At 45.2% G+C, this 24,826-nt stretch overlaps 1 protein-coding gene across 2 annotated transcripts in view; it reads right to left on the bottom strand.

The window, feature by feature from the left end:
* MAP4K2 (mitogen-activated protein kinase kinase kinase kinase 2) overlaps positions 1-24,826 on the bottom strand; it is a 65,622-nt gene that overhangs the window by 35,759 nt on the left and 5,037 nt on the right. Inside the window, exons 2-9 of one of the 2 annotated variants that reach the window (XM_058160177.1) lie at positions 14,018-14,075; positions 11,538-11,628; positions 10,335-10,399; positions 6,365-6,420; positions 2,757-2,804; positions 2,602-2,644; positions 1,331-1,403; positions 687-818 (exon numbers count right to left, since the gene is read on the bottom strand). In XM_058160177.1, the coding sequence (XP_058016160.1) occupies positions 687-818; positions 1,331-1,403; positions 2,602-2,644; positions 2,757-2,804; positions 6,365-6,420; positions 10,335-10,399; positions 11,538-11,628; positions 14,018-14,075 (566 nt within the window). Of the gene's footprint in view, positions 1-686; positions 819-1,330; positions 1,404-2,601; positions 2,645-2,756; positions 2,805-6,356; positions 6,421-10,334; positions 10,400-11,537; positions 11,629-14,017; positions 14,076-24,826 lie in introns of those variants that run through there. The other variant, XM_058160178.1, reaches the window with a different exon arrangement.

Genomic DNA, 24,826 nt, shown 5'->3' with positions numbered 1-24,826 from the left:
GCTAAGACCAAACAACTCACAAAGTTATGTTTAGTGAGACTCCAGATAAAACGTATTTATAAATTTTTCAATTCTGTTTTTAATTGTGAGATCATGTATTTTAAATGGGCAGCCGTATAATTTTAATAAAAAAAAGAAGTAAAGAAATAATACAGAAATCAAAGGAGAAATAAAAATGAAGTGATAACCCCAAGAAGTATTCTCAATTTTCCACTGTTTCCCCCTCCCCCAGCAAAGGATCCTGAAATAGAAATTATAATTCAATGTTTCCTAGCCTCACCAACTTTCAGATATGTAGACTTCGACTCCCAGAATTCCCTAGCCAGCATGCTGCCTAGGAAATCCTGGGAGTTGTAGTCCACTCATCTTTAAGCATGCCAGCTAGGGACTGCTGGGCCTTGTAGTTTACACATCTTTAAGCATGCTGGCTAGAGAATATTGGGTGTTGTAGTCTACCCATCTTAAAGCATGCTGGCTGGGGAATTCTAGAAGCTGAACTCTATCCATCTTAGAGCATGCTGGCTGGGAAATTCTGGGAGTCGTAGTCCACCCCTCTTAAAGCATGCTGGCTGGGGAATTCTGGGAGTTGTAGTCTACACATCTGAAAGTTGCTAAGCTTGCAAATCCCTGTTCTAAATCCATGCTAGCCTCTACATCCATGTCGGTCTGCCTCGCTCTCTCCTTACCTCATGGGATGTAGGTCAAAGAGTGGGGGCTGCAGCTCGGCTAGTTCAATGGCAGTAATGCCCAGGGCCCAGATGTCGCACAGCTGGTTGTAGCCGCCTTTCTTCTCCACCGCGGCCACCTCTGGTGCCATCCTGGAGAATCAGACAGAATGCAAGGTTAAGACAAGGAAGGGGCTCCAAGCACACTCACTATTGGTTGTCATAAATCAACGAAGGCAACAACTTCGAAGAGCCGGATTTCATGCAACACGGCAACGTGTTGTATCTTTGCAGCCAAGAAGCCTAATCAATAAAATCAGCAACGGAGTTTGAAGCCGAGCAAATAATTTTTAGCCCCCCTCTCAGCCGCTGTGGCCCAAATTTCCTTCGCTCCCTTTGCAGCGCAAATTTTCAACCATTTCCCTTTCTCCTTTTTTTCCACTCATTTTCCTTGTTAGCCGAAGACGCCATTCTGGGTGAATGAGTTGAATTCATTCACGTTTCATGGTTTCGCCTTATGTGATTTAATTTTCGCGGGAAGATTTTGCAGGACCGCCAAGTTTAAGACTCGCTCGTTCTTCTGCAGCACGCACACAGCGTCGACCTCGCCATAGCGGTTGCGGGAAGCAGATTGTAAAATAGTGGACCAAACACACAGGTTTTACCAATAGGGTGTTCCGATGAACGATTTTCGCTTGGCCACTGAAGCGGTCAATTCTGCCGAAACCCCGAAGTCCGCTGTGGAGGAAAGAGAGAAGGAAGAACAATATCAGAGAGGGCTTCAACGGGGCCAGCTGGAATGGCTGGTGTAGGTGAACAAAGGATGGGAACTGTAGTCCAATTTCAATGTCTACTCCAATCTAGTCTAATCTAATTCTATTTTTATTCTATTTTATTCTAATTCAATTCTAATTCTTTTCTATTCTAATTTTATACTAATTCTACTTTTATTCTAATTCTAATTTTATTCTATTTCTACTCTATTTTATTCTACTTTTATTATAATTCTATTCTTATTCTAATTCTATTTTTATTCTAATTCTATTTTATTCTAATTCGATTCTAATTCTATTCTATTCTAATTCTACTTTTATTCTAATTCTATTTTTATTCTAACTTTACTTTTATTCTAATTCTATTTTCATTCTAATTCTATTTTTATTTTTATTCTATTTTTATTCTAATTCAATTCTAATTCTATTCTATTTCTAATTCTTTTCTAATTCTACTTTTCTTCTAATTCCACTTTTCTTCTAATTCTAATTCTATTCTAATTCTATTCTAATTCTAATTCTATTCTAATCTAATTCTATTCTATCCAGAATCCTATCCTATCCTATCCTATCCTATCCTATCCTATCCTACCCTACCCTATCCTATTTGTTCTTAGACTGCTCTGTTTAATTTCTCCCCCTTCCATAGGAAACAAAAGAGGAGAGAACGGGAAGGGGGCTTTTGCAGGAAACAATTTGTTCGTTCTGTGACTCTGAGAGACTCTGTGCCAAGTTTGGCCTTGCCCTGCGGTTAGAAACTAGTTATCTGGCAGCTTTCCAAGGGAGATAAGGTCTGTGTTGATAAATATTCCTTTGAAAAACTGTTTGGACAGGCCTTGCTGACTGTGAATGAAAGAAATTCACAGCCGTGTCAATAAAAGAGGTTTTGCAGAGACCCGGCCTCTGCTTCCTGCTTTTTAAGGGAGCCTAGGTCAGAAGAGAAGTCTCCGCTTGGAGGGAAGATGTGTCAAAAAAATTCAAGATGGTGGCCATGGTCATGCAGTGGAAGCCCCGCCCTCTTTTAACAAACAACCAGCGCTAAAAGGGGCGGGGTTTCAACTGCAAGGCCCCGCCCACCATTTTGAGTTGTTGTTTTTTTTGACCTGCTCTGCAAGACAAACCGAGATGCTGAACAGGAAGGGAAACCCAGAGGAGGAACTGACCCAGTTTGACGTCGCCGTTGGTCGTCAGCAGGATGTTGGCCCCCTGAAAGAGAGACAGAAACAGAGGTTCAAGAGGTCTGGTGGCCGTTTTGGGGAAACACTCTGCCCTTTTCCCACTCGGAGCCCCCAAATTGACAAAAACTAATCTTTTTCACCTTAATGTCTCGGTGCATTTTCCCTTTGGTGTGCAAGTGGTGAAGTCCCTAAAAGGGAAACAGAGATAAAAGTCAACAATTCCGATTAGCTTGTCAGAGAGAGACACTGTGACTCAACCAGGTTTGCATGATGGATTAACCCATGGTTTGTTGAATGAACCCTGATTCGTTAAGGACACTGTTTCTCAACCTTTCCCACTTTAAGAGAGGTGGACGTCAACTCCCAAAATCCCCCAGCTAGCATGGGAGTTGAAGTCAACTCATCTTAAAGTACACTGACTGGAGAATTCTGGGAGTTGAAGTCCACCCGTCTTAAAGCATGCTGGCTGGGGAATTCTGGGAGTAGAAGTCCTCCCATTTTAAGTTTGTCAAGGTTGGAAAACTCTGCCCTATATTTTGCTTGTATAATCAGCTGCACTGCAGTCACACAGTCTATGTTATGTCGTGTTTCATTTATTGCAGCTCAAAAGAAAATAAACTTGCTGAGGTGGAAAAATGAGAACAATCCTAAGGAGAAATCAAAATAATTTAGAAGCCCAGGGCAATTCCATATCTGGAAAGATTTAGGTCAGAGGAAAGAGAAAAAAAGGAGAGATAACTGGTAGAATTATTTATGGCATGGAGAATATATATATATATATATGTAGGTCTTTGGTTATTCGGGTTTTCTCCCGCGTAAAATTGGAAGTGTCTTGGCGACGTTTCGACGAAGTCTCATTCGTCATCTTCAGGCTTCAGCTTCGTGCTTCTGGGAGCAATGTGTGATTGCAGCTGTTTCTTCCTTTTTAACTGCTAGTGGGGGTTTGAACTGATTGGGTGGGAGCTTGGCTGTGCTCTGATTGGATGGGGGTTTTTTGTGCTCTGATTGGCTGGGGGTGTGTCCTGTTTGGGTGGGGGCTTGGTTGTGCTCAGATTAGTCTGAGTTGCAGGGGGATTTGAGCTGGTGAGCTGCACTGCTGCTGTTTGGCTTCGTGGTCGTGCTACATCTTCATAGTGGGTGTCAGTCTGCTGCATGTATGGATTGGAGGGGTTTGAAATGGCTAATGTTGCAGCTGCGGTCTGGCTTCTGGTCCTTGGTCGTGCTTCCTGATCAGTGTGGGTTTGGGTCTGCTTTCTGGGTGGATGTGGTGGTGACATCCTGTGTGGACCTCGTGAGTGTGGGTCTGGTGTCATTCCTCGTGTTAGGGACTCGTTTGTCAATAAGGGCGGTTTCCAAATGGCTGGTAGGCGGGAGGTATCATCTCGTTTGTTCATGCTGTGTGGGCGTTTTTCTATCTCGATGGCTTCTCTGATTATTCTGTTGTTAAAGTGTTCAGTTTTGGCGATAGTTCTGGTCTTTTTAAAGTCAATATCATGTCCTGTGGCTTTAAGGTGTTGGACCAGGGAAGAAGTTGGTTCCTCTTTTTTGACTGAGTTCTTGTGTTCTTCAATGCGTGCACTTATTCTTCTGTTGGTTTGTCCGATGTATGTGGTGGGGCAGGCGATGCATGGGATTTCATATACTCCTTGATTTTCTAACTCAATTTAGTCTTTGGGGTTTCTTAGGATGGTGGATATTTTTTGGTTTGTGCAGAATGCTGTCTTGATGTTATGTTTGTGGAGGATCTTGCTGATTCTGTCTGTGGTGCCTTTTATATATGGGAAGAGGGCTGTGCCGTTTTCTTGTTCTCTGTCTTGGGTTTTAGTGGGGGGTTCTTTTTGGATTAGTTTGGTAATCCTATTTCTCTGGAATCCATTGGATGTTAGTACGTTTGTGAGAGTGTGTAGTTCGGTTTTTAGGTGTTGTTCGTCAGCTAAGCGTTTTGTTCTAGAGATGAGTGTCTTGGCTACGGAGTTGATTCTAGAGAACACCCGCGAAAACCTCAGAAAACAAATATATATAAATATATGTGTGTGTGTATATATATATATATATATATATATATATATATATATATATATATATATATATATATATATATATATATATATATATATATATATATATATAAATCTACGAAAACACACACACACACACACATATATATATATATGTTCAAGATTCAAACGAATAAAAACATTTCTACATATAGTCCTCAACTTACAACCACAATTGAGCCCAAAATGTCTGTTGCTAAGTGAGATATTTGTTAAGTGGGTTTTTCAACATTTCCTGCCACACTTGTTAAATCCCTGACTGCTGTTGATAAGTTAGTAACGTGGTTGTTAAATGAATCTAGCTTCCCCATCGACTTTGTGGGTCAGAAGGTCACAAAAGGGGGATCACGTGACCCTGGGACACTGCAACCGTCATAAATATGGAAATACATCGCTGGTGATAAGTTCTGGGAGTTGAAGTCTGCAAGCCTAAAACTTGCGAAATTTGGAGACCACCGTTCAGCTTCTTGAAGGCTCCAACGCGCATGCGCACATGCCCGAATGCACAAACACCCCACACAGCCAACAACCCATATTTCAGCCCTGCCCTTGCAGCGGTCTCCGCTACAGGAAGGCAGGAAAGGAACAGGATACACAACGGATCAACACCATTTCCTTTCCAAAGCGCACCGCGCGGTGCTCCAGTTGCCATTTGACAATTCTCCAAAAGAAAAACCCAACGACAGCTGGTTGCTCTTTTTTTGTGTCAAGCCATGAAAATATCCTCTTGAAACTCAACAAACACAGCTGACCTCGAGAAGCTGAGACTGGATAGGGAAAAAAAAAAAGGATGGGAGACCACCAGGAAATTGTGCGCACAACTGGGAAACCAGGAAATACACCTCGTAATTATACTTATAACTAATGGGTAGTTCTCGACCAGGGGTGGGATTCAAATAATTTAACAACCAGTTCTCGGCCCTAAGGACTGGCTGGGTGGGCGTGGCCATGGTGGGCGTGGCCAGGGGTGTGTGACAGGTGTGAACCCGCCTGGGAGCAAAAACGGGCCGAGGGAGGGGCGGGCACGCTGCCCTCCCGCCCCCCCATTTTGGGCCTAGTTGGCCTCCCTGCAGCCTCCTGGGAGCAAAACTGGGCCACAGGGAGGCGGGGGGCATGCCACAGCCCCGTGCGCCCCATTTTGGACCTAGTAGGCCTCCCTGCACTTACCTGAGAGCCAAAATGGGGCGCATGGGGACTCCCGGAAGGGGCGGGGCGAATCAGCAATTTAACTACCGGTTCACTCGAACCGGCTGAATCCCATCCCTGTTATCGAGTGAGACGGTTGTTAAATGAAGAGCGCCCCCGTTTTTACGACCTCGCTTGCCGTATTTGTATAAGTGAGTCACTGCAGTTGTTAAGCTAAGGACACCGGCTGTTAAGCGAACCTGGCTCCCCCAATGACAACACTTGTGAGAAGGTCACAAAAGGGGATCGTGTGAAAACCCGGGACACCGCAATCGTCATAAATATGAATCGGTTGCCAAACGGCAGGATTCTGATCACGTGACCACGGGGACGCTGCAACGGTCCCAAGTGCAGAAACGGGACCTACGTCGCTTTTTTTTCAGTGGCGGTGTAACTTCAATCACTAAACAAACGGTCGTAAAGTGAGGACTACCTGTCTATCCGTCCTGAAAGTCAACATTGTTTGCTTTTCCTGGTAGCAAAAGCAGCCCCACTTACACGCTCACCTGGAGGGTTTCTCTGCAGACATAGGCAATCTGTTTTTCAGAGAGAGGCCCAGTACCTGAAAAAAAAGAGAAAACTGAATTATCTTAGAACATCGAACTTATAATAACAGCGTTGGATGGGACCTTGGAGGTCTTGTAGTCTCCAGTGGTTCTCCAGTCTCTTCTTGAAAGCCTCCAGTGATGGGAGCAGCCACAACTTCCGGTGGCAAGCAGTTCCACTGGTTAATCCTTCTCACTGTCAGGAAGTTTCTCCTTAGTTCTAGGTTGCTTCTCTCCTTGATTAGTTTCCATCTGTTGTTTCTTGCCCTGCCTTCAGGTGCTTTGGAAAAATACATTTAACCCCCTCATCGATTTTTTAAGATGATGTTGGAAAACCATTTGTCTGAAGTGGTGCAGGGTTTCCTGCCTGGGCAGGGGGTTGGACTAGAAGACCTCCAAGGTCCCTTCTAACTCTGTTATTCTTATTATCTTTATAGGAGCCCCTCAAATATTTCAAGATTGCTATCATGTTCCCCCCCTAGTCCTTCTGTTCGTTAAACTAGACATACCCAATTCCTGCAACCATTCCTTATGTGTTTTATCCCCCAGTCCCTTAATCCTCTTTGTTGCTCTTCTCTGCACTCTTTCTAGAGTCTCAACATCTTTTTTATATTGGGGTGAGCAAAACTGGATGGGGTATTCCAAGCGTGGCCTTACCAAGGCTTTATAAAGTGGTACTAACACTTCACTTAATCTTTGATTTTATTCCTTTATTCGTAACTATTAATCTTGAATTTCAGCATCTGATGGCCATTCACCACCCTAAATCCTGCAGAAGCCGAATCTGCCAAAAAAGCAAAAAAATTTATTTCATCTTTCCATTATTTTGGGATTAAACTGCACATGACAAAACACCGTTCAGTTTTCCCCAAACTTCCCCTCACAGAAACAAAGGGGGCATTAATTCACGGAGGGAGGCCCCATATTAATCATCTTTCATCCGCTCTAATCCCTTTTAATTCCGAGCAGCAAAATTGGCACTTTTGGTTTAAATTCTGCATGGGGGGGGGGGCAACGCCGTGTTGTTTCTTACTCCTCTCCGTCATGCAGCCATCGCCTCCTTTTCTAACTTTGTCCCCCCATTGCAAATTTGCACCTCTCCTGGCCCACAAGGCACCGAAAACCCCCCCCCCAAAAAGGGAAGTAAAATTTTCCAAAGGAGAAGTAGACAAGGTTGTATCATTGACAGTTTTATTTTTGTGAGCTGGGGGGGGGGGGAATGGCCAAGCCCAACGATTTAATCTCCCATTTGCAATCTCTCTATTTCCTTACAGTTGTGCGCAATTCTCGGAGACTGCCTGGACAGACCATACCTACAGAATCCTGCATCCAGTTTTATGAAGAACGGTTGCAGGAACTGGGTATGTCTAGTTTAATGAAAAGGAGTAGGGGAGACACGATAGCAGTCTTCCAATATCTCAGGGGCTGCCCCAAAGAACAGGGAGTCAAGCTATTCTCCAAAACACCTGAGGGCAGGACAAGAAGCAATGGGTGGAAACTAATCCAGGAGAGAAGCAACCTAGAACTAAGGAGAAATTTCCTGACAGTGGGAACAATTAACCAGCGGAACAACTTGCCTCCAGAAGTTGTAAATGCTCCAACACTGGAAGCTTTTAAGAAGATGTTGGACAACCATTTGTCTGAAGCGGTGTAGGGTTTCCTGCCTAAGCAGGGGGTTGGACTAGGTGACCTCCAAGGTCCCTTCCAACTCTGTTCTTCTATTCGATTCTAAAGGAAGGAGCCGATTTTATTTTTCAAAGCACCAGCGAGCAGGACAAATAACAACGGATGGAAACTCATCAAGGAGAGAAGCAACGTGGAATTAAAGAAAAATATTTTAACATTCAGAACAATTGACCCGTGGAACTGCTTGCCACCAGAAATTATGGGCGCTCCATCACTGGAATTTTATAAGAAGAGACCGGACAGTCACTTGTCTGAAATGGTATACACAGGGTCCTCCGCTTGAGCAGGGGGTTGGACTAGAAGACCTCCAAGGTCCCTTCCAGCTCTATTCTGATTTTGAAAAGGCCCTGCAGTTTCTTGGCAAGCAGGTGGGTTGCCATTGCCTCCTTCCTAGGGCTGAGAAAGAGTGACTGGCCCAAAGGCACCCAGCTGACTTTCATTCCAAGGGTCTCTTGAAGGTGCTTTTTCAAAAGGCATCTGGATTTTGTTTTTGTCTTGAAGTCATCTCGCTTTTCCTCCAAGCAGCTTCCAAGAACCCCTCCGATTTTTCCAGGTGTGAATTCTTGGCCTTCCATTAAAGAGGAGTTCTGGATGCAAGTTAGCTCTTGGCACCATCCTTTCTACCATTATGAACATGTTGAGCTCCAGCCTGCCCGGAGGCTGTGGATGATGGGAACCGTAGCCCCACCTTTCCAGAGAACAACTGGCTAAAAGGAATATGGCAAGGCAAGCTGGCGATCTACCCAGGGATAGAAGTTAGGAACACCTGTATGCAAATGTTGTTCTACCCACAAGCTAGAATTCTTCTGCGAAAAAATAATAATAATAATTAAAAAGTAATATTTGAAATATTTGAGGTTCTCGGCCCTTAGAGCAAAACCATCCTGGAATAGTATCTGAATACATCTATTTTTTTTTGGGGTAAAGTTTTTAAGGCAGGGGTCTCCAACCTTGGTCCCTTTAAGACTTGTGGACTTCAACTCCCAGAGTCTGGGAGTTGAAGTCCACAAGTCTTAAAGGGACCAAGGTTGGAGACCCCTCTTTTAAGGTGTGGAACTCTGGTGTGGAAAAACATTCCTGAACCCAGGCAAGGATCAACAGTCCAAACAGCTGAAAGCACATCTGCGTCCCTAATAAAAACTGATTTCTTCAGAGCCATGAGGACTAGAATCTTGCTTAGCGTCACCGGTGTTCTGGAATTCAGCGAAGGCAACTAGTTCGAGCAGGGAGCAATCTGGGTTTTATTCTCTTCCCTCCGCTTTCCTTAGCCAGCTGCTTTCTGGAAAGGTGGGGCTACAGCTCCCATCGTCCACAGCATACAGTATATGAAGGTGGGCTTCATATACTGTAGCAACCAGTTCGCCCAGCACCGAAAATGTGAGCGTGCTTGAGTGCTTCACTAACACACACACACACACACACGCCATCTGGACATGCGTGCAACATCAAACACGGCAATTCACACGGCAAAACACAGCGATATAGGATGGGGTTGCGCCAGGGCGAGCGGGCAGGACCATCCGCAGATCGCCACTACCGGTTTGCCCAAACCGGCTGAATACCACCGGCTATTCCACGGCTGAGCGCCGACTTAATACAGGCAGCCCTCGGCTTACTAACGGTTCACTTAGTGACCGTTCAAAGTGACAGCAGCGCTGGAAAAAAGCAAAATAGGAACGCTTTTCACACTTAACGACGGTTGCAAGCATCTCCCTTTTGGTCATGCGATCAAAATTCAAACGCTTGGCCACCGGCTCACATTGATGACGTTGTGCCCCCCCACCCGCCCCACCCCGGGGTCACGTCATCCCGTTTTGCGACCTTCAATGGGGAAAGTCGATTCACTTAACAGCCGTGCTGCTAACGGAACATCTGCAGTGATTCACTTCCCAACTCAACTGCTGTCGTTCGCTTTCTCTCGGCAAGAAAAGTCTTAAAATGGGGGCAAAATTCACTCAACCAAAGTCTGGCTTAAGCAACAGAAATTCTGGCTTCAATTGAGGCCGTAAGTCGAGGAGCAAAGTGTATTACAATTTCAGAAAAAAGCCAGCCACATTAAAATTAACATAGCAGGTTTACTCCTGCAAATTATGCTGGAATGTAGGCTGATCCTAGGAACGAAAGCTACCAACGCCATCTCCACCATCTCTACTATAATTTGTTAGCTATAATCTACTTAGAAATGGATCCTAAAGAGAACGCCAAATAATATTTTCCCTCCCTCCGCCAACAGGAAGAAACTCACTGTGATAGATCTCCTGCAGGGAACCCCCTCCACAGTATTCCATGCAAATCCACAGCCGATCATTCCTAAAACCCAGAAATAACAGGAAACGTGTCACAGAGAACTGGATAGATAAAGATAGATATACACACATAATTATCTGGGGAAGCAAAAAGCTTTGCTGGTTGGGTGAGATGCAATCCCCAAATCAATGTGTCTCAATCTTGGCGGCTTGCGCAGAAGTGCTGCGCGCTCGTGCTCCCGATAGCAAACCGGTAGCGCCGGGGATTGGAATCCCACTACTGATGCAAAGCCCTTGCAAAACCCACTCCAGGGACTTTGTTGCAAGACCCCGTTGGCTGTTCGACGGAATTGGAAACAGGACGGTCCCGAGGAAGCCCCACATTTCGACCACGTGGAGGAGAAAGGGTATGTTGTGGCCTATCGGCTGCTGGTCCCCCCAGCAGCCGAATCAGAGGAGGAAGAGGAGGAGGAGGCGTGGGAGTCAGGATCAGCATCAAGGCAACCTGGGAGCCCCGAGGGGGAACAGGGAATGGAGCTGGCAGAGAGAGAAAGACAGAGGCAGAGGCGGAGACTAGGTCGTCCATCAACCCTCAGATCTGGAGGTAGCTGTTGAGGAGGAGGAGGAACAGCTGGGTCCAGTGCCTGATGCATAGCAGGCAAAGGAGAGGAGAGCAGTGGAAATCTATTGGCCGGTCCTCGGGAAGGAAGAGCCACCGCTGCTAGCAAAGCCCCACCCTAGCTCTGGGGATAAAAGGCAGGGGGCAGAAATGAATAGATGGGGCAAACAACTATTCATCTCCCAGAAGGACGGACTTGTTAACCTGCGGCGAGAGAGAAACTTTTCGCCGGAGCCGCCGGCGCTCCTAATAAAGGAATCATTGATTTACATACAGAAGGTTTGTCGTGTTTGCGGAGCAGGCTCAGAACAGGGTGCCTCTGAGCATGTAAGGAGAGGAGCTACATTTCACCGCGTCTAAGATTTGGGAACTGGAAAAAGAGGATTTTGGGGTTAGAGAATGAAGAGTTGGGTGGTGGCCTTCCTGTCTTTCTAGTGTAGAAATTAGGCCACGATTATACCATGCCCAACTTGCTATCCGATAATTTTGATAAACCTTAGAACAAGGGACTCCTGCGGCTTAAGTTAAGTCTACCGCTTCCAAGTTCCCGAGTTGTGTTGTTCCACGGGAGGAGTTCCTCTACCTGAGGTAGCTTCCAAAATACATCACAACGTTGTGGTGGCGACAATCCCTGAGGGTAGTGATTTCTTGCTGAATGGATCCGATGTCATCTCCTAAGATGGAGGACAAAATATGTCAGTCTCTGAGAGGGTCTTCTTTCAACGGTGGTCGACACCCCCCCCCACTCTTCTTTGTGACAACCCCTCAAATATTGAAGGGGCTGCTATCATGTCGCCCCCCCCCATCCTTCCTTCTCTTCGGTAGGCTAAACATATCCAATTAGAACATAGAACAGGGGTGTCAAACTCGATTTCATCGAGGGCCACATCAGGGTTGTGTTTGACTTTGGTGGGGGAGCCGGGCGGAGGGGCATGGCCAACTCAATATCACTTGTATTGGGGGCGCCTGTGGCGGCCTGAGAGCTCTGCCAGCAAAAATGGGCTCCCAAACTCCATTTTCAGCTGTGACGGCTTCCCGCAATCCTCTGCCAGCAAAAATGGAGCTCAGGAGGGCTGCGTGAGCTCCGTTTTGGGCTGCGACAGCCTCCTGCAACCCTCTGCCAGCAAAAATGGCTCTCAGGAGGGTTGCGCGAGCTCCGTTTTGGGCTGCGACAGCCTCCTGCAACCCTCTGCCAGCAAAAATGGATCTCAGGAGGGTTGCGCGAGCTTCGTTTTGGGCTGCGACAGCCTCCTGCAACCCTCTGCCAGCAAAAATGGCGCTCAGGAGAAATGCGCGAGCTCCATTTTTGGCTGCGATAGCCTCCCGCAACCCTCTGCCAGCAAAAATTGAGCTCGGGAGGGCCACCTGCGGCCTTCCCTAGCTCCATTTCCGCTGGCAGAGCACCACAAGCCGGTCCTTTGCTGTTTCCAGGGTTGTGGGCAAGATCCAGGGGTGAAATCCAGCAGGTTCTGACAGGTTCTGGAGAACCGGTCGTGGAAATTTTGAGCACTTCGGAGAACCGGCAAATACCACCTCGGGCTGACCCCAGAGAGGAGTGGGAATGGAGATTTTGCAATATCCTCCTCCCAGGAGTGGGGAGGGAATGAGGATTTTGCAGTATCCTTCCCCTGCCACGCCCACCAAGCCACACCACACCCACCAAGCCACGCCCACAGAACTGGTAGTAAAAAAAAAAATTGAATTTCACCACTAGCCAGATCTAAGTACCCCACAGGCCAGATCTGGCCCCTGGGCCTTGAGTTTGACACCCCTGACATAGAACAGTAGGGTTCTATGTTCTAGGGACCTTGGAGGTCATCTAGTCCAACCCCCTGCTCAAGCAGGAAATCCTGTACCATTCCAGTCAATCGGTTGTCCAAACTTTTGTTTAAAATCTCCAGTGATGGAGGCACCCACAACTTCTGAAGGTGGCAAGCTGTTCCACTGGTTAATTGTTCTCACTGTCAGGAAATTTCTCCTTAGTTCCAGGTTGCTTCTCTCCTTGATTATTTTCCTTCCATCCATCACTTCTTGTCCTGCCTTCAGGTGCTTTGGGGAATAGCTTGACTCCCTCAAATATTGGAAAATGGCTATCATGTCGCCCCCTAATCCTTCTCTTTGTTAGACGAGACATACCCAGTTAGAACAAGGAACGTCGAATAATCGGGATGGAAATGTAAGAACAGGTCATAAGCCTTTCAGCATCATTGTAACTTTGAACAGACCCTCAACAAATGGTTGTAAATCAAGGACGACCCCTGTTATCTTTGCAAACTGGATGGTGACATTAAGCCAGAATATGGTTGGTGGGTTTAGAATTTCTCAAGTATTAGCTGACGAATTATGGGAGATAACTCCGCCCATTGTCAAATCGGCACCTGGAATATTGCACTCAGTTTCAATTAACCACACTGCAAAAAAAAGATGATGAGTTTCTGGACAACGCGCAGAAAACAGCGGTAAACATGATTGGGGGCCTGGAGGCGAGAACATACAAAGAACAGCTGCAGGAACTGGGTATGGCTAGTCAGGACTAGGGCTGACATGATAGCAGTCTTCCAATATTTGAGGGGGTGCCAGAAAGAAGAAGGGGGGTGGGTGGGTGTCAACCTGTTCTCCAAAGCACCTGAAGGCAGGACAAGAAGCAACAGATGGAAAATAATCCAGGAAAGAAGCAACCTGGAATTAAGGAAAAACTTCCTAACAGTGAGGACAATTAACCAATGGAACGGCTGGCCACCAGAAGTTGTGAGTGCTCCATCACTGGAAGTTTTTAAGAAGAGACTGGAGGGAGTGCAGGGGGGTCGCGTGTGCGTGCCATAGGTTCCCCATCATGGTTATAAGGTCTGCTTGAGCAGGGGTTGGACTAGAAGATCTCCAAGGTTCCCTTCCTTCTATTCTGATTCTGAGAAGCAGGCCTATACCATAGAGTAGTTGCAACTCCTCATGGGAGTTTGTTTCCTGAGATACCTGGCCTATCTTAAAAACGGCTAGAATCGGAGCGGTGGTGCGAAGAATTCGCCGACTGTTTGGAACAACTGGGAAGTCAGAATCGCCACTTACCTGGGTCGATTTTCACAATTTTAATGGCTGCCAGTTCTCCGGTTTCTGTATCTCGCCCCTGCGGAGAGAATCGGAGGGATAAAGAAAGCAAAAATGGGACATTCAGAAAAGGATTCTCCGCATTGCTTTTTCTGTGGGGTGGGGGGAAGAGATTTAGTGACATTCTAATAATAATAATAATAATAATAATAATAATTTAATTTTTATACCGCCCTTCTCCCGAAGGACTCAGGGCGGTGAACAGGCAAATAAAATAGTACAATATATTACAATAAAACACATTTTAAAAAACTTATTCAAAATAGCCTAAATTTAAAATTACATACAAAATATAAAAAATAAACCCCAATAAAATCCCTTGCACCTCGCCTTCCCTGCTCCAATTTTTTCTCGATCCTGCCATATGCTCTTTGGCTTAAGAGGCGGAGATGACCACTGCCCCATAAAGTCGGTCTCACAACTAAGTGGGACAGCTTTATGTTACCTTATCATATGCTCTACTATCATGTTCCACCCTGAGTAACACAGAAGTTATCCCAAAGAATTTGCATTCTGTAAAGGATGAGGCCAGTCTCTGAGCCCCTTGGCAGGTCATTCATTCATTCATTCATTCATTCATTCATTCATTCATTCATTCATTCAGCTGACTTTGGGCCAAACACCAGGAGATGGTGAGTTCTAGTCCTGCTTTATGCATGAACACCAGCTGGGTGACTTTAGGCCAATCACTAGGAGATGATTGAGTTCTAGTCCCGCCTTAGGCATCCTGGCTGGGTGACTTTGAGCCAATCCCCAGGAGACAGTGAGTTCTAGTCCCGCCGTAGCCATGAAAGCCAGCTGGGTGACTTTGGGCCAATCACCAGGAGACTGGGAGTTCTAGTCCCTCCTTAGGCATAAAAGGTGGCTGAGTGACTTTGGACCAATCACCAGGAGACGGTGAGTTCTAGTCCCGCCTTAGGCATAAAAGGTGGCTGAGTGACCAGGAGACAGTGAGTTCTAGTCCTTCTTTAGGCATAAAAGCTGGCTGGGAGACTTTGGCCCAGCTGTACTCTGAGTCCAACCCCCTTCACAAGGTGGTGGTTGTTGTTGTTGTTGTTGTTGTTGTTGTTGTTGTTGTTGTTGTTGTTGTTGTTGTTATTATTATTATTATTATTATTATTATTTATTCGATTTTTATACCACCCTTCTCCCGAAGGACTCAGGGCGGTGTACAGCCAAAAGTAAAAACAGACAATACAATATACAATTTAAAATACAAATTAAAAAACTTATTTTATAATTGGCCTAAAAAACTTTAAAATATATAAAACTAAAACCCCATTAAAATTAATATTAAAAAATTTAAAATCGATAAAATTTAAAATCGATAAAATTTAAGCCAGCCCCGCGCGAATGAAAAGATGTGTCTTCAGTTCGCGGCGGAAGATCCGAAGGTCAGGTATTTGGCGTAAACCCGGGGAAGCCTGCTCCAGAGTGTGGAGCCCCACAGAGAAGGACCTTTCCCTGGGGGCCGCCAGCCGACATTGCTTGGCGGACGGCACCCTGAGAAGTCCCTCTCTGTGAGAGCGTATGGGTCGGTGGGAGGCATAAGGTAACAGCAGGCGGTCCCGTAAGTACCCAGGCCCTAAGCCATGGAGCGCTTTGAAGGTAGTAACCAAAACCTTAAAGTGCACTCGAAAGGCCACAGGTAGCCAGTGCAGTCTGCGCAGGAGCGGTGTTACATGGGAGCTATGCGTAGCTCCCTCTATCACCCGCGCAGCTGCATTCTGGACTAACTGAAGCCTCCGAGTGCACCTCAAGGGGAGCCCCATGTAGAGAGCATTACAATAATCCAAGCGAGAGGTAACGAGCGCATGAGTGACCGTGCACAAGGCATCCCGATCAAGGAAGGGGCGCAACTGCCGAACCAGGCGAACCTGGTGGAAGGCCCTCCTGGAGACGGCCGTCAAATGATCTTCAAACGACAGCCGTTCATCCAGGAGGACACCTAAGTTGCGCACCCTATCCTTTGGGGCCAATAACTCGCCTCCAACAGTCAGCCGCGGCTGCAGCTGACTGAATCGGGGTGCCGGCATCCACAGCCACTCCGTCTTGGAGGGATTAAGCTTGAGCCTGTTTCTCCCCATCCAGACCCGTACGGCTTCCAAACACCGGGACAGCACTTCGACAACTTCACTGGGGTGGCCCGGGGTGGAAAAGTACAGCTGGTATCTCACCCCAAAGCCACTGATGATCTCACCCAACGGCTTCATTTAGATGTTGAACAGAAGGGGCGAGAGGATCGACCCCTGCGGCACCCCACAAGTGAGGCACCTCGCGGTCGACCTCTGCCCCCCTGTCAACACCGTCTGCGACCTGTCAGAGAGATAGGAGGAGAACCACTGATACACGGTGCCTCCCACTCCCAATCCCCCCAACCGGCGCAGCAGGATACCATGGTCGATGGTTGTTGCTGTGGGAAAAATAGGAAGAGAAAGATATGTTGGGAATGTTCTCCTCCCTAGGTTATTTGTAATAAATGTGGGTTACAAATAAATTCATTCCTCCATTCATTCCTTGCAAGAAACAATCCCATAGGATCTCAGCAATCTTACAAGAACGCAAATATTAAAACATCCACAGTCCCGTATGATTCAAGAAAAAAATAAATAATGCAAACTGGAAAAGTGGGCTTTGGATCCCACACTGAAAGAGTACCTAGAAATAACCTTGAGATAGATACAGGAGGATCAATATATCGAACTTTATACAACCTGTGCACAGGTAGTCCTCGACTTACAGTTCGTTTAGTGACCGCAAAACTCGGATGATTAAATATTGTATTTTTTTTTTCATAAGACCCTGGGAGTATTCCTAATAAAAATGTTTCTGGTTCCATCTCAATATGTTGTTTGGTTATCTCTTCTAATTGTGATCTAATCTTACTCCAATACTGTTTTGCTTTGGGGTATGTCCACCACATGTGGTAGTATGTTCCCCTTTGTTGTTTGCATTTCCAACACGTTGATAATGTATTGGGAAACATCTTAGCCACTTATAGAACATTTTATATATATTTTCTTTACAGGGTACAGACATTGTGGGTTTGTAGTGTTTATTCCATAATTTGTCCCATTTATCTAATTCAATGTTCTATCCGAAATTTTTCGCCCAAATTATCATATTTTCTTTGACTACCCCTTCTTCCATTTTGCATCTTAATAAATAATTATATTTTTTTTATCAATTTATCTTCCGTGCCTTGAAGAATTTTATCTAATTTGTGCGTTTCTCTTTGGAATCTGTATTGTAATCATCCATATTATTACAGCAGCAAGAATAATATACGCACAGAATTGGAAAAACAATAGCGTACCGACCGAAGATAATTTGATTAGAAAAGTCTTGGAATGTGCAGAAATGGATAAATTTACAAAGGAGATACAAGAAAAAGAGGAAACAGAATACAATATAGTGTGGGAGAAATCGTACGAATGGCTAGAGGAGACAGATAAAAGGCAAGGAAAGATCAAATAAGGAAGATATAGGAGTAGAAATGTAACAACAAATAGGAGCAAACACAAATAATGAAAATGCGTACACAGTTATTTATATGTATATTTTTAATTTTTATTTTTTTTATTTTTATTTACATTTATATCCCGCCCTTCTCCGAAGACTCAGGACGGCTTACAATGTATAAGGCAATAGTCTCATTCTATTTGTATATTTTACAAAGTCAACTTATTGCCCCCCCAACAATCTGGGTCCTCATTTTACCTACCTTATAAAGGATGGAAGGCTGAGTCAACCTCGGACCGGGCTTGAACCTGCAGTAATTGCAGGCTGCTGTGTTCTAATAACAGGCTACTTACAGCCTGAGCTATCACGGCCCAATGTAAATAATGTAAATAAATTAATATTAGACTTGTGTGTATAAAGGATACATTGAAATAAGGGAGAAAAAATGGACAAGAAAGAAATGTTTAACCGTTGCGAAATTGTTGGAAAGGAACTATTGTTTAAAGATTCTTTTTTGTTTTTTTGAAAAATGTTTAATAAAAATTATTTTAAAAAAAAACAAAAACCAACGGGCAAAACTCACTTGACAAAATGTTTCACTCAGCAGCAGACGTTTTGGGGCTCCAAAATTTAAATCCTAAATCGAGGACTTTCCTGTATTGTTTTTAAAAGTTTCTGAAAGTTAGACGGCCACATAAATTCTCTTGAGAAGACCTTGGCAGTTGGAGACGGGATGAAGACTTGTGACATGAGCCAGTCATCGGCACCTTACAGGCACATGTCTTGATGATCGTGCAGTCAAAACACATCCCTCCAAACCGTCTGTTCCACTGGACAAAAACTCACAAGAAATTCCACCCATAGAAAGAAATATTTCTACGGTAGGTTCACAGAGAGGAAGGGGGGTCAAGCTATTTTCCAAAGCACCCGAAGGCCAGACAAGGAATAACGATGGAAATTGAACAAGGAGAGAGATTCAACCTGGATATTTTCTGAAAGTGAGAAAAAATCAACCCATGGAACAGACGTTGCCTTCAAAAAATTGTGGGAGCTTCCTCCCTTGAGACTTTCAAGAAGAGACTGGACTGCCATCTGTCAGAAATGGTATAAGGTCTGCTTGAGAAGAGGGTTGGACTAGATGACCTACAAGGTCCCTTCCAACTCTATTAACCTGTTAGATGAATACTTTAATTTCAACCATAATAATACAAGGGCCATCAATAGATTTAAACTCAATGTAATTCGCTCTAATCTTAATGGTAGGAAATATGACTTTTGCAAGAGAATAGTAAATGTCTGGAACAACCTACCTGATCCTGTTGTTAGCCTCTCTAATCCCAAATACCTTTTACCGTAAACTGTCTACCGTGGATCTTTCGTGTTTCTTAAGAGGTCCCTAAGGAAGCGTGCATAAGCGCACCAGCGTGCCTACCGTCCCTGTCCTACTGTCCCCAATTATATGGAATCATTCTATGTGTTTATGGCTATGATTTGCCTATTTATATCCTTTTTTTGTTTGTGTGTGTGCCAAAAAAATTTCATGTGTCCATGTCTGTGCCTACTCTGTTACTTGTTTCCTTGTGTTTGTTGACAAATAAAATAATAAAAAAATAAAGTGAACTTTATAGCGCCTTGATAAGACCCCAGTTGGAATAGGGCATCCAGTTTTGGTCACCACACTGCACAAAAGATGTTGAGACTCTAGAAAGAGTGCAGAGAAGAGCAACCAGGATGATTGGGGGACTGGAGATTAAAACATAGGATGAATGGATGCAGGAACTAGGCATGGCTGGTCTAGTGAAGAGAAGGACCAGGGGAGACAGGAGAGCATCTTCCAATATTTGAGGAGCTGCCACAGAGAGGAGGAAGGGAGTCAAGCTATTTTCCAAAGCAGCTGAAGGCCAGATAAGGAAGAATGGATGGAAACTGACCAAGGAGAGATTCGACCGGGAAATTTTCTGACAGTGAGAAAAATCAACCGATGGAACAGAAGTTGCCTTCAAAAAAGCACCTGAGGGTAGAACGAGAAGCAATGGGTGGAAACTAATCAAGGAGAGAAGCAATTTAGAACTAAGGAGAAATCTCCTGACAGAACAATTAGTAAGCGGAAAAACTTGCCTGCAGAAGTTGTGAATGCTCCAACACTTTAAGAAAATGTTGGATAACCATTTGTCTGAAATGGTGTAGGGTTTCCTGCCTGGGCAGGGGATTGGATTAGAAGACCACCAAGGTCCCTTCCAACTCTGTTATTATGATTATGATTAAAATTGTGGGAGCTTCATCCCTGGAAGCTTTCAAGAAGAGACTGGACTGCCATCTGTCAGAAATGGTGTACGGTCTTCTGCTTGGGGGGCTGGGGGGGGTTGGACTAGGTGACCTACAAGGTCCCTTCTAACTCTGTTAATTTGTTAATCCTGGCCCAGAGCCAGGATCCATTCCTCTTGGGATCACAACGAAAAGGCCACTTTGAAATGTCAATTTGATTATATTTTGCACAAACAATGGACCCCAAAATAAATACAGGTAGCCCTCAACTTACGATAGTTCGTTTAGTGACTGTTCGACGTTGCAACCACACTGAAAATAGCGAGTTATGACCATTTTTCTTGGACTTACGACCTTTGCAGGAATCAAAATTCATGTTCAGCCCCTCTGCTAGTCAGACGGCGTTAAGTCATGATTTGTCAAAAACACCTATGACACACACAAACATGCCCCACTTCTGCAGATCCCTTTCTGTTTAGCAATCGGGCCAACTTCCTGCCTTCCTGGCTGAGCCAGCTCAACCGCCACAAAGGGTGTGAGGAGTAGGGCCATTTGTGAGGTTGCAAAGCATCTGTGTGATGCAACCAAAGAGGAAGAAGAGCGAAACCCGTGGAACGGCTTGCCACCAGAAGTTGTGGGTGTTCCAACACTGGAAGTTTTCAAGAAGAGACTGGACAGCCATTGGGCTGAAATTGGGTCGACTTATTTCCCGAAGCACCAAGAAGCAACGGATGGAAACTAATCAAGGAGAGAAGCAAACTGGGATTCAGGAGAAATTGCCTGACAGTGAGAACAATTAACCATTTCATTTCATTTCATTTATTAAATTTCTATACCGCCCTTCTGCCGAAGGACTCAGGGCGGTTCACAGCCAACATAAAACAGAATTCATACAATATATATAGATAAATTAAAAACACTATAAAAATCTGATTAAATTTTGGCTAACAATTAAAATTAAGTTATTAAAATCAAATAATAAAACCCCAGTTAAAACACAACACATTAGGCTAGCCCTGCGTGATGAAACAAGAGAGTCTTGAGCTCGCGTCGGAAGGTCCGGAGGTCGGGGAGTGATCGTAACCCCGGAGGAAGCTCAGATGGGCTACTTACGGGACCGTCTACTGCCACCGATTGCCTCCCACCGACCCATGCGCTCTCACAGGGAGGGACTCCTTAGGGTGCCGTCCGCCAGGCAGTGCCGACTGGCGACACCCAGGGGAAGGGCCTTCTCTGTGGGGGCTCCCACCCTCTGGAATGAACTTCCCCCAGGACTCCGCCAACTTCCTGACCTTCGAACCTTCCGCCGCGAGCTTAAAACACATCTATTTATCTGTGCAGGACTGGACTAGAATTTTAATTTCAAATTTAATTTTAATGGGTTTTGTATCATTTTAATTGTAATTTTAAATTTTGGCCTATTTAAATAAGTTTTTTAATTTAGTGTTTTACCTTGTATTATATTTGTATTTTTATCGGGCTGTAAACCGCCCTGAGTCCTTCGGGAGATAGGGCGGTATAAAAATTTGATTAAATAAATAAATAAATAAATTCCAGAGGGTAGGAGCCCCCACAGAGAAAGCTCTCCCCCTGGGGGTCGCCAGCCGACAGAGGAACGGCTTGCCACCAGAAGTGGTGAGTGTTCCAACACTGGAAGTTTTCAAGAAGAGACTGGATAGTCATTGGGCTGAAATTGGGTCGATCTATTTCCCAAGGCACCAAGAAGCAATGGATGGAAACTAATCAAGAAGAGAAGCAAACTGGGATTCAGGAGAAATTTCCTGACAGTGAGGACAATTAACTTGCCTCCAGAACTTGTGAATGCTCCAACAGTGGAAGTTTTTAAGAAGAGATTGGATCTTAGAATAACTTTATTGTCACTTTGGATGTACATGAATCGGCATACATTAAAATGAAATTTCGTTGCATACGGCTCTCAAGAAGGGTCACCACCTCCAATATACACTACATAAATATGACAAAATAAATAAATATGCATATGCCCACGTATATTATATGACACGGAGAAACAGCACAGTTTAATTCGGATGTATATATGTACATGGCGAGAAAAGGGAATCTTGGGAGTTTGTCATAAGGAACAAAGCTGTTACAGAATCTGGCAGTCCTGCTAGAAATAGTCCTGTTTCCCCCAAAATAAGAAACCCCCTGATAATAAGCCCAATCAGGCTTTTGAGCGCATGGCAATAAGACCAAGCGCTATTTCAGGGTTCAAAAAACATATAAGACGGTCTTATTTTCAGGGAAACATGGTACTTCAAAACCTCCTCCCAGAGCGGAGCAACAAAGCTGTCCGGAATGGTGTAGGGTTAACAGATTAACAGAATTGGAAGGGACCTTGTAGGTCATCTAGCCCAACCCCCCGCCCAAGCAGGAGACCCTACACCATTTCTGGCAGATGGCAGTCGAGTCTCTTTTTGAAAGCTTCCAGGGATGAAGCTCCCACAACTTCCGAAGGCAACTTCTGTTCCATCAGTTGCTTGTTCTCACTGTCAGGAAATTTCTCTTTATTTCCAGTTTGAATCTCTCCTTGGTCGGTTTCCATCCATTGTTCCTTATCTGGCCTTCAGGTGCTTTGGAGAATAGCCTGACCCCCTTCCTCCTCTCTGTGGCAGCCCCTTAAATATTGGAAGACTGTTAACCTGTCTCCCCTGGTCCTTCTTGTCACTAGACCAGCCATGTCCAGTTCCTGTGACCATTCATTGTTATGTTTTAGCCTCCAGTCCCCTCATCATTCTGGTTGCTCTTCTCTGCACTCTTTCTAGAGTCTCAAAATCTTTTTTATAGTGTGGTGACCAAAACTGGATGCAGGACTCTAGGTGTGGCCTTATTAAGGCTTTATAGAGTGAAATTAGGACCTCAGTTGATCTTGATTGTATCCCTCTGTTAATGCAACTTAAGATTGCGTTGGCTTTTTTGGCTGCACACTGTTGGCGATATTTCATTGGTTGTCCAGGGGGTTGGACTAGAAGACCTCCAAGTTCCCTCCCGACTCTGTTATTCTGCTATAAACCGCCTCTGCTTTCCCCAAAATAACCCAGAGCCACCCAAGCAGGGGGTTGAAGAGCTTTGGGCAATCTGTTCATAAGGCAATTTCACAACGGCTTCTTGAGGACGGCGTTCGTGCGGGTTGGATGTGAGAGATCAAAATGCTTAGGTAGCATTTCCTTTGATGCGCCAGAAGATGGCTGGAGTTTCTGGCAATTAAGGCCAGAGAGAAAAATACCCATGACTCCACCTGGGAGGCCAGGAAAAAATTTAAGGCAGGTGTAGAACACCCAAAAGCTGTCACCACTTCCCTTTAGATTCCCCCCTCCGGCAACTGCCATTTCAGTCAACTAACATACAAGAAAAATGTTGAGACCCTAGAAAGAGTGCAGAGAACAGCCACAAAGATAACAGAATAACACAGGAGGGAGGGACCTTGGAGGTCTTCTAGTCCAACCCCTTGCTCAAGCAGGAGGCCCTCTACTATTCCAGACAAATAGCTGTCCAATCTCTTCTTGAAAGCCTCCAGTGATGGGGCACCCACAACTTCCGGTGGCAAGCAGTTCCACTGGTGAATTGTCCTCACTGTCAGGAAATTTCTCCTTAATTTCGGGTTGCTTCTCTCCTGGGTTAGTTTCCACCCATTGTTTCTTGTTTATATCGTGGCGACCAAAACCGAATGCAGTATTGCAAGTGTGATCTTGCCAAGGCCTTATAAAGTGGTATTAACACTTCACGTGATCTTGATTCTATCCCTCTGTTGATGCAGCCTAGGATTGCATTGGCTTTTTTGGCAGCTGCCACACCCGGCTGGCTCATATTTAAGCAACTGTCCTCTCGCAGATCATCAAAAATCTGGAGGCTCAATTGTATGATGAACGGTTGAGGGACTTAAGTAGGTGTAGCCTAATAAAGAAAAGGACCAGGAGTGACATGATAACAGTCTTCCAGTATCTGAGGGGCTGCCACAGAGAGGAGGAAGGGGATCAAGCTATTTTCCAATGCACCAGATGGCAAGACATGAAACAATGGATGGAAACTAATCAAGGAGAGAAGAAACCTGGAACTATAAAGCCTTGGTAAGACCACACCTAGAATCCAGCATCCAGTTTTGGTCACCACACTATCAAAAGGATGTTGAGACTCTAGAAAGATTGCAAAGAAGAGCAACCAGGATGATGAGGGGACTGGAGGCTAAAACATACGATGAACGGTTGCAGGAACTGGACATGGCTGGTCTAGTGAAGAGAAGGACCAGGGTAGACAGGAGAGCATCTTCCAATATTTGAGGGGCTTCCACAGAGAGGAGGAAGGGGGTCAAGCTATTCTCCAAAGCCCCTGAAGGCCAGACAAGGAACGATGGATGGAAACTGAACAAGGAAAGATTCAACCTGGAAATAAGGAGAAATTTTCTGACAGGGAGAACAATCAACCCATGGAACAGAAGTTGCCTTCGGAAGTTGTGGGAGCTTCATCCCTGGAAACTTTCAAGAGGAGACTGGACGGCCATCTGTCACAAATCGTGTAGGGTCTCCTGATTGGGTGGGGTGGGTTGGGGGTTGGACTAGATGACCTACAAGGTCCCTCCCAACTTAAGGAACTAAGACGAAATTTGTCTGAATGTGTGTCTGTGCCCAAGTTTTGATCCCGGGAGCACAAAAGGGATGCTGCAGACGGTTCTAAGTGCGACCAATGACCGTGTCCCCTTTTTTCAGCGCTGTTGTAACTTCCAACGGTCGCTATGTGAAACCGCGGGCAAGTGGAAAACTACCTGCACTTTACTCTTTTATCAAACGCTGTGTTATTCCTTCCTCCCGCCACGGGGAGAAAGACCCGTCTCTCCGCCCCAACTCATCGGATCCATTTTCGAAGCTGAAAATAGCCGTCCAGGCTGCCAGCTGCCCAGCCCTAAGCTATTCCTGAATTAAGAATTTCAGGAAATGCCATACTGGTTTCTGAACAATGTCTGCGCAGCGGGCATGAGCCAGGCTCCAAAGAGAAGGAGCCCACTCCTAATTCAGTTTGTAGTCCAGG

This window comes from Ahaetulla prasina, chromosome 17 (assembly GCF_028640845.1).
Source record: "Ahaetulla prasina isolate Xishuangbanna chromosome 17, ASM2864084v1, whole genome shotgun sequence".
In the NCBI taxonomy this organism is placed as follows: domain Eukaryota; kingdom Metazoa; phylum Chordata; class Lepidosauria; order Squamata; family Colubridae; genus Ahaetulla; species Ahaetulla prasina.
This window is presented reverse-complemented; position numbering and strand designations above follow the sequence as displayed.